Here is a 16,780-nt window from a genome sequence, read left to right as displayed (position 1 = left end):
TGAGATGGGAGGATCACCTGAGCTCAGGAGGTCAAGGCTGCAGTGAGCCACATTCACACTACTGCCCTCCAGCCTGGGTGATAGCGAGACCCTGTCTCAAAAAATATATAAAAATAAAATGTTTACCCCAAGACAAAAATCTGGGAGTCATTGCAAAGCTTTAATACATGTATTAACAAAAAATATATGTGTGTGTGTGTGTGTGTGTGTAACTTCCCAGAATGATCTTTCTAAAACACACTAGCGAGATTACTACCCTGCTACAAATCTTTCAATGTCCATTGGAAAATGTCCAAATGCCTGCCAAGGAATATAAGGTCTTGCATGGCCTGGCCTGGCCTGGGGGCCTCTGCCAAACTCCTCATCCCTCATTCCATATAAAAGCTATTATCAAATCTTGATGCTTCTTCTTAAACCCCTCTCAAATCTACCTTCTCTCCACTCCCACGATCATTCCTTCAGTGAAGCCCTCAGCATCTCATCTGGACCATCATACCCTTTCAAGAAGTCTCCAGTCTCTCCCCTCACTAATATATGTGTTCACTTCCCAGAATGATCTTTCTAAAACATACTAGCCGAATCATTCCCCTGCTGCAAATCTTTCTGTAGCTCCTCACTGTCCACTGGATAAAGTCCAAATGTCTACCAAAAAATACAAGGTCTGGCATGACCTGACTCTGCCAACTCCCTAGTTTCATTTCTCCCCATTCCCACAATTCATCCTGACATTCTTCTACACAATCATAATCATCATTCCTGACACCCCTTATTTGTACGCTGGTATTCCTGCTCAGGCCCTTGCCAGGTATACTTTCCCCCTCTTTTGTCTGAAAATCTCCTAATATCTCCTTTAGGAAGCTTTCCTGACCATTTCTCTACTGTGGGACTTAGCACTCTGAGTTACAATTACTTATGTTCTTATGTCTTGTAACCCACCAGGGCAAGGGCTGTGTCTCAATCATCTTTTTACCCTGAGTGTCTAACACAATGCTAAAGACAATAATAAGTACACACAAAAAAGTCAAACAAACTAAAACACAAAAAAATTTAATGCCAAAGAGCAGAAAACAAGTTACAGATCAATGAGCTCTTGAGGGAAGTTTTCTCCCTCACTTCAATCTTTTTCCTGAAAATGACTTCTTGCTATGTGTGTTTGACACAATGGAGGAGATTCCATTTAAAATAAGAGTTTTCTTGGTTTTACTATGAGACTGATCCTTTTTCCTAGTCTCAGGTTTTGGCTATTTCGCCACAAACTGACAAAAATTAACAAAAAGAAAGATACTAAAGCCCTCTGAGTTTGGCATCTTGCAGCCCTGTTTGTTAAAACCTGCAAACATTTCCAAGTACTGTAATTAGTACATTCATTATTGAAACAGTACTTTACATTTAATGTGCCAAACATGATAACTTTGTGAGCAAATTAAATTTACATACTTTTTAAAACCAAATAAAGTATTACATGCATTCTAGTCTCCCCAAAACTTCAGAGCTATTTTTTTAATACTTAAGTTTTTTAAACTTCTTACTCTTCTCTCTCTCTTGCTCTTCCTGTCTGCTACTAAATAAAAAATGTCTATCCACATACCATCCAATGCTTTTGTCCTATTGGACTGGAACCCAGGCCTCTTAAGACCAAAACTATCTGAAATGAGTTCTGGCTTAGGAAAAGGACCAGCCATTGGGCAATACCAGGACAGCAAGCCAGGCAGCACCCACCTGTAGCCCACCTTGCGGGCATAGTGCAGGCAATTCTCCTTTACATGTGTCTGGAAGTAGGCAGAGCGGCAGAGGACCCCACACTCCGGGCAGCAGTAGGGGGACTTGTGTGCATGAATCCGCTGGTGGGCACAGAAACTGCACTGGTTGGGCAGCAGCATCTGGCATACCTGGCAGGTCTAGGAAAGAACACCAAGAAAGCAGATCATGCAGAGGCCACAGGCCTGTGGTTCTCCAATCAGGGCTGTCTGGCTTTCTAGTATCTGGGTCAGAATAGCCCCTTCCCCCAACCACTCTCTCTTCCAACTCTCCTAGACACTTCTGATACCCCTAGACCTCATTTTGAGTGTTGATACTGATACCCAAGCAAACTTTGTCTGACACCTTATTAATCACCTATTCTTTCAAAGGTCAGTTCTTCACCTAGGACTGTGTTTCTTTCCTCTGGCTTAGCAGGACTAACTTTTCCTTTGCAGAGGCCTAAAGCACTTCTTGAATTCTAAGACCTCACTGCACTGCCAGACCCACCAGGGTCTCTGTCATAACTCAGTACAGGCAGTTCTTGCCATCCACTCACAACAATCGCCTGGTGGAGACCTGCTCAACACCTCTAGTCAGGTGGTTCAGTGACTTCCAAAGTGGATCTGAGACCACCCTGACTGGTATTCAGAAGGCTCTCAGTATAGACTGACTGAGTGGTCTTGCCAGTTTCCATTGCTCTAGCCCTGTTTGCCCACTCTTGGGAGTGGGAGAGTTGCAGAGGCAGATGGGTGGGGGACGTTCCCTGAGCCACAGCTAAGCAAATATACCCACAGACAGGGTAGATTAGGTAGCAGCTCCTTTGTTCTCAGCCTCAGGAGAAAACCAGGGGGAGTACAAGTCCTACAACTGGACTCACTGAAGCTCTGATGGGCAGAGCTCTGACCAGCAGCCAGCCCACGGGGAAAATGTAAAAGACTTAGCTGATGCCTACATGATGAAGAGGCCCCTCTTAACCTCTTAGTAAAGGGGACACCTATCCTACTCACAGAGGGGGACAATGATGTGGAGTCAGAGGCGCTGCCTAGAGGGACACAGAAGTCAGCTCGAAGGGGCTGCCACTGACCGAAGATGGGTAACATGAGCATCAAAAAGAATGACTGAATATGTAAACACACTGAATATATAAAAATCAACGAGCCGTTACAACACCAAAACCGATAGAGGAGGTAACCTCAAACCCACTAAGATGGCTATTTTTTTTTTTTTGGAGGCACAGTCTTGCTCTGTCGCCCAGGCTGGAGTGCAGTGGTGTGATCTCTGCTCACCACAACCTCCACCTCCTGGGTTCAAGCGATTCTCCTGCCTCAGCCTCCAGAGTAGCTGGGATTACAGGTGTGTGCCACCACATTGGGCTAATTTTTTGTATTTTTAGTAGAGATGGGGGTTTCACCATGTTGACCAGGCTGCTGGTCTTAAACTCCTAACCTCATGGTCTGCCCACCCGCCTCGGCCTCCCAAAGTGCTGGGATTGCAGGCATGAGCCACCATGCCCAGCAGATGGCTACTATTTGAAAGAACAGAAAATAAGTGCTGGTGAGGATGTGGAGAAGCTGGCACACTTGCATACTGTTGGTAGGAACATAAAATGGTGCATCTACTGTGGAAAACAGTACAGTGGTATCTCAAAAAGTTAAACGTAGAAGTATCATATGATCCAGCAATGCTACGTCTGGGTGTGTACCCAAAAGACTTAAAAGCAAGGTCTCAAAGAGATATACTTTTGAGCCCATGTTCATAGCAACATTATTCATAATAGCTAAGACATTTAAATAACTTAAGTAACCATCAATGGATGAAAGGATAAACAAAATGTGGTATATACACACAATGGAATATTATTCAGCCTTAAAAAAGATTTTTTTTTTTTTTAGATAGGATCTCAGTCTGTCACCCAGACTGGAGCACAGTGGCACGACTGCAGCCCTCTACAACCTCCACCTCCCAGGCTCAAGCGATTCTCCTGCCTCAGCCTCCCCAGTAGCTAGGATTACAGGCACACGCCACTACCACTCAACTAATTTTTTTTGTTGGTTTTTTTTTTAAGTAGAGACAGGGTTTCACCGTGTTGGCCAGGCTAGTCTCGAATTCCTGACCTCAAATAAATGATCCACCCACCTCAGACTCCCAAAGTGCTGGGCTTACAGGTGTGAGTCACTGCGCCTGGTCAGAAATGAAGGAAATCCGGACACATGCTACAACATAGATGAACCTTGAGGACATGCTAAATGGAAAAGCCAGCCACAAAAGCTGTGTGATTCCACTTGTATGAGATACCTAGAATATTCAAACTCCTAGAGACAGAAAACATAAGGGTGGTTGCCAGGGCTTGGGGGAAGGAAGAGAAATGGGGACCTGTTTTTTGTTTGTTTTTTTAAATGAGTACAGGGTTTCAGTTTTGTAACATGAAGAGTTCTGGAGACTGGTTTACAACAGTGAGAATATACTTAACGTTAACACTACTTAACTGTACACATCAAAATATTGTAATGGGAAATTTTGTATTACATGTAATTTACCACAATTTTAAAAAAAATAGAAGAGGGACTCTTAAAACACCAATTGAGATTGTCAGGGTATCAACTCACAACTCTGAGAACTGTTAATTAAAAGGAACAAATTAATTATCCCAATTTTCAACATAAACTCTTTTTTAGAGTAACCAAATAGCCCTCATGGAAGCAAGAAAGATACTTTAGAAAGAAACAATAGAATTAGAAAAATATCCTTTGAAACTCAATAAAATTAGACTCAAGCAGTGATTGCTGATGAATAATTAGGTAAAAGGTGGGGAGCTTTACAATGAAGGGATCAAAATATCACCATCTAAATCCACTCTCATCAGTTCAGCATCATTAAAAGTGAGACAATCAGGCACTTTGTGCCTCCTTAAGTCATGAAATAGGAAGAACGCAGCACCCTCCACCCCCACCTCCATCAAAAATGACCTGAATCTAATCAAGTCTTTATTGCTAACTTCCAGTCTACAGAAAAAAATATGGGATATGGAGGAAAAAATTAATTGCATGAGGAAGTAATCAGTAAAACTCAAAGTAGTTCTGGAAAACTCAGGAAGCAATCAGTCAAACCCAGAATTGCTCTGGAAAATACTCAGAACACATGACCCAGTTTCTTCAACAAGTCAATGGCATGAAAAGGGGGTGCCCACTAGGATGGAGTGGGAAGAGGTACTCTTCCAGACTGAGCTATTTATGAAACATAAACAAATGTGATGTGTAGCCCCATGTTCAGATCCTGATTCAAAATAATCCCAACTGTAAAAAGACATTTTTTGACATAATTGGAAAAATCTGAATGTGAACTTGTAGTAGGTAATATTAAGGGATTGTTATTGTGTTGGGTGGAATGACAATATCCATCTGTGCAGACATCCTGCACCAACAATGTGGCTTGGAAAGCAAGAAGGATGAAAGACTTCCTTGGTCACTGCAGAGGGAGGCATGCTCCGTTTAGGGACAGACTCCCAGGAAAAAGATGGAAAGCCCAAACCCATGCTGTTTCCGCAGTCCCTGCTGTGGTATGGAGCCCAATCTATCTGTCTACCCCCTGCCCTGGACACATGGGCTAAAGCTAGATACTGTCCTGTGGAAAACCCAAGCCCAGCAACCACCAAACCTAGTTTTTAATCCCAGAGCTCAGGGCTTTCCCTGAGACTCAGAAGCCACATAGCGTGGCATGAGACTCTGTGAGGGATTTGGAGCTAGCTGAGAGAGGCCCAATAGCCTTCTGCGCACTCCTTCCCTTCCTGTCTGGGGGTGCTCTTCTCCAGCTCCCACTAGGGCAGAATGACACAGACAGGATGTAGGATGAGAAGGGTGCCATGACAGCCTGGGATACTACACCCAGACCTCTGCCTACTCCAATTTTAGAAGATGTATAAGGAGGCCAGGTGCAGTGGCTCACAACTGTAATCCCAGCACTTTGGGAGGCCAAGGTGGGTGGATCACTTGAGGTCAGAAGTTCAAAACCAGCCTGGGGAAACATGGAAAAACCCTGTCTCTACTAAAAATACAAAATTTAGCCAGGTATGGTGGTGGACGCCTGTAGTCCCAGCTACTTGGGAGGCTGAGGCAGGAGAATCACTTGAACCCAGGAGGCAGAAGTTGCAGTGAGCCAAGACTGCACCACTGCACTCCATCCTGGGCAACAAAGCAAGATTCCATCTCAAAAAAAAAAAAAAAAAAAAAAAAAGATACATAAGGAGCAGTGTGAAAAAATCCCAGGCCCAGGCAACAGACCTCCACTGCCAAGGGTCCTTATGGTCCCTTGACTCAGATAAAGTAAACCCAGCCCAACTCAACCATGCTGGGGCAGCAAGAACACTGAAGTCCCAGAGGAAGGGGCCCAGAGTGACCACAGGCCATCTGACGCATCAGAAGAAAAACGCAAACTGAAACAGAGCAGGAGGAGATGAGTGGGATCTACAGTGGGATCCTATAGCAGCTCCTGGCCCCTTTGTGGGGTGAGTCCTCTGCAGAAGCCCTACAGGCCCACCAAACTCAACCTCTGACCTCTACCCCTACCCCAACATTCCCAAGACCAGCCTCAAGCACAATTTCCTGTTCCTCAAACCCACTCTGCACTCTCACATTCCTTTGCTCCCTATATTCAGAACACCCTTGCCCCTCCCACTCCTCCAAACTTATCCTTGCAAGCCCAATTTAAATGTCACCTCCGCGCAGCATCTTCCTTATGCATGGAATCCCCATGACGTAGTCCCTCTGAGGCACTTGTGCAACAAGGTTTATAACCTTGGTTTAGCCCCAGGCTCAGTCTGCCATGTATTATAGCTGTTTGGGTGGTGATCACTGCCCTTGCTAAGCCACTGTGAGCTCCTGGAGGTGAGACTCCCTTCTGCTGGCATCCCCTGCTTGGCATAGACCTCCCCGCCCATGCACAGCGGGCACTCAGGGAACACACGCAAAGCTCATCAGCTACCAACACATGCACAGACCCCTGGCTGAACTGAAGCAAAAAGAGCTGTTTTGCTTTCCTCCCAGGCCTCTGTAGCACCGGCTGAGGGAAGCACCATGAGGGGTGGGTTTGGCTGTGTCATGAAGAGAACCACCTTCTGGAGGCCTCCTTCTTCAGGGAAACCGCTAACACATAACACAGACACAGAGGGTGCCAAAGGGTATTCTCAGCTCACAAGGCTTTTTTTTTTTTTTTTTAACGAATCTCATCAAGCATAACCAAGAATCTAAACAACGAGATAAGCACAGTTGCTTTCCTTGAGTGGTGAGAACACAGTTGAAAGAAGGAGACTCCAAAAACCTCTGCCACAGGCTCCACATATCTGTCCACCCTCCTCCCTTCTACCCCAGCCCTGCCACTGCCCGCACTGCAGTTTCCACAAAAGGACTCCGCAAAAACAGCTGTGTCACTGCAGGGTAGAACAACTTTTTAAAGACGCAGTTCTTTGGCTGGGCACAGTGGCTCACGCCTGTAATCCTAGCACTCTGGGAGGCCGAGGTGGGAGGATCACTTCAGGCCAGGAGTTCAAGACCAGCCCAGGCAACATGGTGAAACCCTGTCTCTACTAAAAATGTAAAAATTAGCTGGGAGTGGTGGCGCATGCCTATAGTCCTAGCTACTCAGGAGGCTGAGGCAGGAGAATCACTTGAACTCTGGAGGTTATAGTGAGCCAAGATCCTGCCAGTGCACTCCAGCCTGGGCGACAGAGCAAGATTCCATCTCAAGAAAGAAAAAGACACAGTTCTTAGAGCAGACTGAGGTGCAGGGGCGGTGACTCACCTATCGCTGCCCCCAAGTTCCTTGGTCACATGCTAAGACTGTGCTGACACCTGCCAGAGACCAGAGGGAGATCATCCAGTAAACACTTATCTCAGGCCTGACACTGGGCCTTAACAGACCCTTCAGGGAGAAATGAGTGGAACATGGGACACATCCATAGATACACTTGCTAAATTAGGGTCTCACCTTAGTATGAGCAAGACACATTTTCCAACAAACAACAGGCACTAAATATTCAGGCAGACATCCTCTTCTAACACTCATAAGATTCCACCACTGCCCTCATATCAATAAGCTTTCCTCTCCATGCCCAGTCACGGAACCTGTATAAGCCAGGGGCCCGATACCCGTATCAGTGAGGGTCTGCTTACCAGCCCCTCTGTCTCCTCTGTTGTCCTCTGGAAATGTGCAGCCAGGACCATATAGTCCCGCATCTGCTTGTGACATTCAAGACACTTGATTGAGTACCGGATGAGCCTCACGGGGTCTGGGTAGAGCGGCAAGGCTGGAGGAGGGGGACTGGCACTGCCCGAAGTGAGGCCATGTTTGGGAGAGGATGAAGGGGCTGGGGCTGCTGGTGCCGTGGAGTTCACAGGGGCCGACACGAACATTTGGTCCGCAGAGATGGGCTTCACCAGCAGCTGGGAACACTGCATGACGAGCCCCTTGCTCTTGTGGTCACGGGCGTGCCGGAGCAGGCTGCACTTGTTGAAGAAGAGCAGCGTCTTGGAGCACAGCGTGCACAGTACCTCAATGTGGACGCTCCGCCGGCCATAGTGCTGGCTCAGGCTCTTCTCTAAGGCAAATGCGTCTCCACACTCCAGGCAGCAGTACCCACTGGCCGGCACGTGGATCCTGCTGTCCGCAGGCGGGCTGAGATTTGGCGCATAGAGGGGCACGGGGTTGGAGCTGTGGAGGACCTTGTTGAAGACCTCTACAATCAGTGGAGCAGCCTTTTTCACCTGGTGGACCAGGGGCACCGACATTTGCGTAAGCTGTGGCTGACTCCGTCTTTGCGCTGAGGACTTGGCTGTCACTGATGCAGCAACACTGTGGGGTACGAGGTTCAGGTTGGCCAAGTGCACGGCTTTGGGCAGGAGGTTGGCAGGGGCCAGGGTGGAGGCCTGCAGTGCTGTATTCTGTTGCTTCTTGCCTGTCTGTGAGCCCGGGGCAGCCCCCTTTGGGACCCGGGGCCCAGAACTACAGGAGGGAGATGAAGAGTCACTGGCCTTTGACATGCTCTCGTCCCCCTTCCTGTCCCCCTGGGGGCTCCCTGAATTTGTGCCTACCTCAGCAAAGTGCTCTTCCACAGGCACCTCATCCCCTGGCACCTCACTTGGGGCCTCGGCAATGGCGCTCCCTAGAGGTGACCCAACAGGGGACTTACTTGGATCATCAGGATCTGGCAGGATCCTTGTGACAGTCCGTTTGATTTCCCCTGATGATGTCTTAATGGTTTTGATTCTCACTTTGGGAATTGCTGGTGGGGAGCTGGCAGCCACAGACGGTGAGCCTTTGCTGCTGCTATCACTACAGATGCTACGAGGGCTGTCGGATGGCTTGATACTTTTTCTAGTGGCCTCCAGAGGGCTCCGGGGACTCTTTGGTGACTTAGGCATTTTGGGGCTACCTTTAGAACCCTCTCTAGTGGGCCCTGAGGGATCCTTTGTGTGGCCAGGCTGATCCTCCTTAGTGACACTAGCCACTCTTTTGGCCTGCAAGGCCACCAAAGCTGCCACACAAGAGGACAGCTTGGAATGAGCTGGCTTTAGACGCTGCCTAGGGGGGACTGATGAGCAGGTACCAAGCTCCCGGGCAAGCCCCTTGGACTCTCCGATACTGTTGCTAGGATTGCTGTTGAACTCCAAAGCTTCCCCAAAGAATCGAGTGGCATCCAGATCTTTGTGAGGTTCCACTGCCTTCTGCCCGCCTCGCTCGTGTTCCTGCTGGCTCTCCAAGGGCAGGGGTTCTGGCTTGGGTTCTTTCTTACAAAAATGATCAAACATATGCAGCTCTGGGACCGGAAACTTAGCCAGAGCCTCCAGGACTGGGCCCCCCACAGCCCCGCACCCAAGAGGGGATGAGAAATAACTGTCAGAGTGTTTGGGCTTTATCCCAAATCCGTTATCTTTGATGGAATCTTCAGGTTCTGGGCTGGAGATTGGACTGAACTGATTGAAGGTGGGTAATGGCTCTGACTTGGGAGGCTCCAGTTTGCCAGGGAAACTCCTGGCACTGTCTCCATTCATAAAAGTAGAATCAAATTTCCCACAGTTGTGGGGATCTGGAGGCAGATCTGAACCCCGGAATCCATTGTGTAGGAGGCTGGGAGTAATGTGGTCTTTCTCTGCTTCAAACGACTCCTGGCGGCTGGTGTTCTTGACAATGACACTCACGGCCGGCACATCAGGGGCTGATCCTGAGTGAGACAAGGACACACTTTCATCCATACAAATGCCTGGAGGCTTGAGGGGACTCTCATTCTCCTCACTGGGTGTCTGGATGGCCTCCTTGGCATCAAGGCTGGTGGGGTCTGGGATGTCAAAGGCAGCCAGAAGGTCATCAAAATCTGGGGTTTTCATATCCCCCATGGCTGGATGCTGGAAAGGGCTATAACAGAAACAGAGAACAGAATCAGTGACCACCACGGTCCCACTGGACCATCTTCACTATACACTCATCAAACTAAGGCACATACAGTCAGCACACGCATGCTGAACCCCACATACTATGACAGGAAGCCACACACCTCAGTTTTACCCCAACAGGTTTCTAAAATGCTGGAGAGGTGGGGGCAGAGATGGAAAGAGTAGTGAGATATAGCAACAAGCTGCCTGGCAGTTCTTAAACTTCAGTACCTGGAAATTGATGGCTGGTTATGTAGCCACAAAGAGTACACTCCTACCATACTCCCTCAGCTTCTCAGGGAACATCATCCCTCCATGATCATGTGTACTAGCAAAAAGCCACTCAGCACTTCATCCTTCAGAAAACTACTGATTCATACATGAAGCCTGGCTATAACTTCCTCTGCTAATTTACTCTTAGTAATTACTTACTAACTTTATGTAACTTTGGGTTTTTTGCTGCATAAATTCAATCAAATCCAAAATGCTTTGCTATTTGTGCTGTTTCATGAATAAACGCTAGAAAATTATGTCATCCGTAGGTATTTCTTCTCTGTTCAGCAGACAAACTTGATTCCTTTTTACCCTAAAACCGTTATCAGTTGGTGAATGCTCCTCCATTAAACCTGAGGAGCAGAGTGACTTGCAAAGCACCAACAGTTATCAAACTGGCCAGCTGACAGTTTGAGTAAAGCCTAAATTCTATTTTGACTTAATATAAAAAGAATAGAATAATAATTCTATTTTAACTTCATGCACCTATTTCCTTCATGATCTGGGGAAGCAGAGCTACAGAACTACCTCAACAGAGGAGACACAAGGCCCTGGAGAGACCTTCCATTAGGAAATTCTTACAAAACTCACACTTAAGATGAAACATGAAACTGGCTGGCTCAAACCTGCTGGAGGGAGAAGAAAAACCTCACCATCTCCCTTTAAATCCTGCATCTGCTTCAAAATTCCAGGGCCTTACTGGCTTTCGTGTTTCTTACGTCATATTTATGCTGAAAACCTTTCTGGATGCAGATTGGCACAATTCTTTTAGAAAGCAGTATTGTAGCTTCACAGAATCAGAAAAGTGGCAAACTATAGGTTCAGGAACCCCACCTCTAGAAATTTATCCTAAGAACAAAAATTCCCAAAAACTATATGCAAAGTTATGTGTTACAGCATTATTTAAAAAGCACAGAAGAGAGATATACACATAAAAAGAATTTAAATGTCTAAGACCAAGGAATAAATACTAGACAGACTATTATACAGTCATTAAAAATTCTCATTATGGGCCGGGCGCAGTGGCTCACGCTTGTAATCCCAGCACTTTGAAGGGCCGAGACAGGCAGATCGCTTAAAGGCAGGCCAGCCTGGCCAACATGGTGAAACCCTGTCTCTACTATAAAAAAAACTAGCCAGGCGTGGTGGTGGCTGCCTGTAATCCCAGCTACTCCAGAGACTGAGGCAGGAGAATTGTTTGAACTCAGGAGGCAGAGGTTTCCATGAGCCAAGATCGTACCACTGCACTCCAGCCTGGACTACAAAGTGAGACTCTATCTCTAAACAAACAAACAAACAAACAAACATTATGAAATCTGCATAGCAACAAGGAAAATTACTTATAACATCGAGTTTAAAAACGCTAACACAAAAATACTGTCAGACTATAACAATGTAAAACTATGTATGCATTTGAGCCAAGATTAAAAGAAAAATGAAAATCATTATGCAGAGTAGTGGAATTACTATTGGGTTATTTTTTCAAAACTTTTTTAGGGAGCTGATGGATTGCGTTTATAATTTTTAAAGGGAAAAATAACAACAAAAACCCACTCAGAACCACAAGGGCAGCAGGTGGCAACACAAGAGGTGTATCTCTTACCACCCATGGGATCAACAAGTTTCCAGGTTTGGTTTCTTGCTCCACTTCCAACTCTCAGCAAAACACATCTGCCTGCATAAGAGTTCTCACAGAAAATGAAAACTACACTCCCTCCCATTGGGAAGATATCTTTATGGTAATAATAAAGTGCAATACCAATTACCTAAACATGGGTTGGCAGAATACCCCACTGGAGTAAGATACAAAGTTTTGAACAGAACAAATGTTTGTCCCCTGGAATAGGAAGTGTTGGAACCCATAAACAAGAGGAACATACTGGATGTCACTGAAAGCAGTGGGCACTCAATACCAAGTGACGTACTATGCAGGAGAATCATAACTATAAGGAAACACCTGCATGATATTTGCTTTATAAGCTTCTTTCTTTTTTTGTTCTTTCTTTCTTTTAAATGTCTAGGAAAGGCCAGGTGCAGTGGCTCACTCCTGTAATCACAGCACATTGGGAGGCTGAGGCGGGTGGATCACATGAGGTCAGGAGTTCAAGACCAGCCTGGTCAACATGGTGAAATCCCATACCTACTAAAAATCAAAAAGTAGTTGGGTGTGGTGGCACACACCTGTAAGTCCCAGCTACTAGGGAGGCTGAAGCAGGAGAATCGCTTGAACCCAGGAAGAGGAAATTGCAGTGAGCCGACATTTCACCACTGCACTCCAGCCTGGGCAATGAAGCAAGACTCCAACTCAAAAAAAAAAAAAAAAAAAAGTCTACGAAAAAAAGATTGAGGGGAAAGGGCAGAATAGATATCCCAAGTCTCATTAAAGAGCTGGAAAAAGTAAGTGGGAGAAGAGGAGAAGAAGTTGATTGTGCGTATAAGGATTAGCTGGGAGCCTGCTATAGTCTAATATGAAGTTGCAGAGGCTTGAAGCAGAGAAAGATTACATCAGAAGTAAAGCTCTCCTCACAGAGAAATCTCAAGAATTGACAGAGAATGATCAGAGGTAAAGTAAGTATCCTTTGCTGGAAAATCAGAGCTAGTAAATGGTGTGACAGCTCAATATTAGCAGCAGAAAAAAGCTTTTATAGAGATTTTAGGTCGGGCACAGTAGCTCACGCCTATAATCTTAGCACTCTGGGAGGCCAAGGGAGGAGGATCACTTGAGCCCAGGAGTTCAAGACTAGCTTGGGCAACATAGTGAGACTCTGTCTTTATTTTTAAAAAGAATAAAACACATTATTATTAATAATAATAAATGTTTTAAATGCCAAAGCTGAAAGCCTTTAAATGCCAAAGATGACATCCTGTTTTCTATTTAGCCCCAGTAAGAAAAAACAAAAACAGCAGCAATCAATAACTGTGAATAAGGTACTCCATCGTGCACCTACATGTTTATATTTACTTGAACCTTGCTCTAAAGCATCACATTGTTTTTAGATAGAAATTAATCAAAATGTATCCTGTTAGCAAAAGAAGAAACTGTAAAGAAAAAGACAACCAGTAAAAAAGTTCTATTTATCAAAACCTGCCAGCACAAAGTTAAAAGGCAAACAACAAATCAAAAGGAATATTTGCAACATATAGTTATTATCATTAATATCTTAATGAAAACATAAAAAGTCCTTACAGGGGGACCTCCTCTTTTGGCTTTGGAGCCCCCGATCCCTCTGTCTCTGTACAAGGGAGCGTCTTCCTTCTGTCTTCTCCCTTCCTTCTTGACTACTAAACTCTCGGCTCCTTAAAACCAAAAAAAAAAAAAAAAAAAAAAAAAAAAAAGCCCTTATAATAAGTAAAAGCAACCCGTTAGAAAAATGAGTGAGGATGAAGAGCAGACAATTAAAACAAGAAACACAAATGGACAGATTAGAAAAAATACTCCAGAATGGAGTTAGGTTAGGAGAATATTCCAAATGTTAGAAGTATCTCAACAGATGAAATTATTTTCCCTTTTATCTTCATTTTAAAATTATTCAAATTATTTGTTTCAAATTGTATTACTTACGTAACTTTATTAAATTATGTTTTTAGCACTTTGTTGAAAGGCCAAGGTGGGATGATCACTTGAGCCTAGGGTTCAAGACCAGCTTAGGCAACATAGTGAGACCCCCATCTCTTTTTTTCTTTTCTTTTTTTGAGACGGAGTCTTGCTCTGTCGCCCAGGCTACAGTGCAGTGGCATGATCTCAGTTCACTGCAACCTTCACCTCTGAGGTTCAAACAATTCACCTGCCTCAGCCTCCCAAGCAGTTGGGACAAAAAGCACAAGCCACTATGTCAGACTAATTTTTGTATTTTTAGTAGAGACGGGGTTTCGACATGTTGGCCATGCTAGTCTCAAACTCCTGACCTCAAGTGATCCACCCACCTCGGCCTCCCAAAGTGCTGGGATTACAGGTGTAAGTTAATCAGGCCCAGTCCCTCTTTTTTTTTAATGTAAAAAATTTTTATATTATATTTTTAACATACAGAAGAAAAAAAATAGAAGGATCTAGGCAGGCCAAAAAGTTTGAGGAGCTTCTTACAAAAGACTCTAAAAATAAAATGACTTTTTTTTTTTTTTTTAAACAGAATCTCGTTCTGGTCACCCAGGCTGGAATGCAGTGGCACGATCTTGGCTCACTGCAACCTCCCCCTCCCAGGTTCAAGCAATTCCAGTGCCTCAGCCTCCTGAGTAGCTGGGATTACAGATGTGTACCATCACACCTGGCTAATTTTTTTTATCTTTAGTAGAGATGGGGTTTCCCCATGTTGGCCAAGCTGGTCTCAAACTCCTGGCCTCATGTGATCCACCTGCCTCAGCCTCCCAAAATACTGGGATTACAGGCATGAGCCACTGCACCCAGCCAAAATCATTAATATAAAATTCTTAAAGCACATCTGGCATGACGCACCAGGGGAATGCTAGCTAGAAAATCAAAAGAGTAACTTACTTAAAATAAAAGGTATAGTCAAAATAAAGAGCTTCAGCATAAACCAGTGTGTGTAACCTGTCAAAAGCAGCAAGCCAAAACTGAGAAGAGCAAACCACAGGCAGCTGCCTACCTTGCGTGGGGGCAGTCACTCAGGGACCAGAGCCACATCCATGAACACCAGCCCAGGAACCATGGCCTGGCCTACAGAGCCTTTGACAGAGGCTCACATTGAAGCATTCAGACCTGGTGAGCTCACTGAGTGATCTAGAGTGGCCTAATCAACAGGCAAGGCAGGATCACTGGTTCAGTGGCCTAGGCTGGGAGTAAATTTCACTCAAAGGAGAGAAAGTAGAATTATGCAACAATATGAACAGCCCCCTTGTGGGTAAAGAACAACTCCAAGACTGGCAGATTGACCACTACGCCCTCTCTCAGAATACGTTTCTACCTAGGGAAGATCTGGAAATATTTTTTAAAGACAAACATAAATTCCTATTATTTATTACAGGATCTACTAATTTGCCCAGGAAATTTTACCAAACATTTAAGTAAACATACCAACTAGATGTGGGTAAGGAGCATCTTAGTTTTCAAAGAGCCCCAGCACACCTAATCACCCTATTAGAATTATTGAGGGTATAAAAAAATATATATATATATGATTCAGCCAGGTGCAGTGGCTCACGCCTGTAATTCCAGCTCTTTGGGAGGCCAAGGTGGGCAGATCTCTTGAGGTCAGGAGTTCAAGATCAGCCTGGTCAACATAGCGAAATCCCATATTTACTAAAAATACAAAAATTAGCCGGGCATGGTGGTGCACATCTGTAATCCCAGCTACTCAGGAAGCTGATACAGAAGAAACTCTTGAATCTGGAATGTGGAGGTTGCAGTGAGCTGAGATCACGTCACTGCACTCCAGCCTGGGTGACAGAGCGAGACTCTGTCTCAAAAAAAAAACACAAAAAACAAAAACAGTATGACTGGCTGGGTGCAGTGGCTCTTAACTGTAATCCCAGCACTTTCGGAGGTCAAGGCAGGCTTGAGGTCAGGAATTCAAAACCAACCTGGCCAACATGGTGAAACCCATCTCTACCAAAAATATATAAATTAGCCGGGTGCGGAGGCAGAAGAATCGCTTGAACCCGGGAGGCAGAGGTTGCAGTGAGCCAAGATTGCGCTATTGCACTCCAGCCTGGGCAACAGAGCAAGACCCTCTCTTGGGAAAAAAACAAACAAAAACACAGTGGCCGGGCACGGTGCTCATGCCTATAATCCCAACACTTTGGGAGACTAAGGCAGGTGGATCACCTGAGGTCAGGCGTTCAAGACCAGCCTGACCAACATGGCAAAACCCTGTCTCTACTAAAAATACAAAAATTAGCCGGGCATGGTGGCACATGCCTATTATCTCGCTACTTGGGAGGCTGTGGCAGGAGAATTGCTTGAACCTGGGAGGTGGAGGTTACAGTGAGCTGAGATTGTACCACTGTACTCCAGCCCAAGCAACAGAGTGAGGACTCTGTCTCGAAAAACAAAATACAATATGATTATATATAATTATGGCAGAACTAGTAGACTAGTAGACAGAATTTCTACAGACTAAATGCTAAAATCCCACCAAAAAAAAAAAAAAAGAACAAAATAACAACAAAAACAAAAACAGAATTAAAATAACTTCCATAAAACTTGGGTGAATGTCTGTTGTCTGTGTGTATCTGTATGTATGTCTTCATGTAATTCTCATTTATGGGGAAATATAAACAGTGAAGTTATTAGTCCATTGACTAGTTTTGGACTAGAGCTTTACGCTTTCATAAATTACCTAGAATGGTGGTTTCTAACCCATAAGGGAACCCAGCTTCACATCCAAATACGT

General features: G+C 45.1%; 1 protein-coding gene across 5 annotated transcripts in view; it reads right to left on the bottom strand.

Annotated features, from left to right (window-relative positions):
- ZNF592 (zinc finger protein 592) overlaps window positions 1-16,780 on the bottom strand; it is a 54,826-nt gene that overhangs the window by 13,329 nt on the left and 24,717 nt on the right. For 4 of the 5 annotated variants that reach the window (XM_021677491.2, XM_012448993.3, XM_012449001.3 and 1 more), the window contains exons 3-4: window positions 7,905-10,143; window positions 1,720-1,898 (exon numbers count right to left, since the gene is read on the bottom strand). In XM_021677491.2, coding sequence (XP_021533166.2) covers window positions 1,720-1,898; window positions 7,905-10,124 — 2,399 coding nt within the window. In that variant the 5' untranslated portion in view covers window positions 10,125-10,143. Of the gene's footprint in view, window positions 1-1,719; window positions 1,899-7,904; window positions 10,144-13,620; window positions 13,731-16,780 lie in introns of all 5 variants that reach the window. The other variant, XM_021677492.2, reaches the window with a different exon arrangement.

The sequence above is a fragment of the Aotus nancymaae genome, unplaced genomic scaffold, assembly GCF_030222135.1.
Source record: "Aotus nancymaae isolate 86718 unplaced genomic scaffold, 86718_ANA_hifiasm-v0.15.2.pri h1tg000064l_0, whole genome shotgun sequence".
Classification (NCBI taxonomy): Eukaryota; Metazoa; Chordata; class Mammalia; order Primates; family Aotidae; genus Aotus; species Aotus nancymaae.
This window is presented reverse-complemented; position numbering and strand designations above follow the sequence as displayed.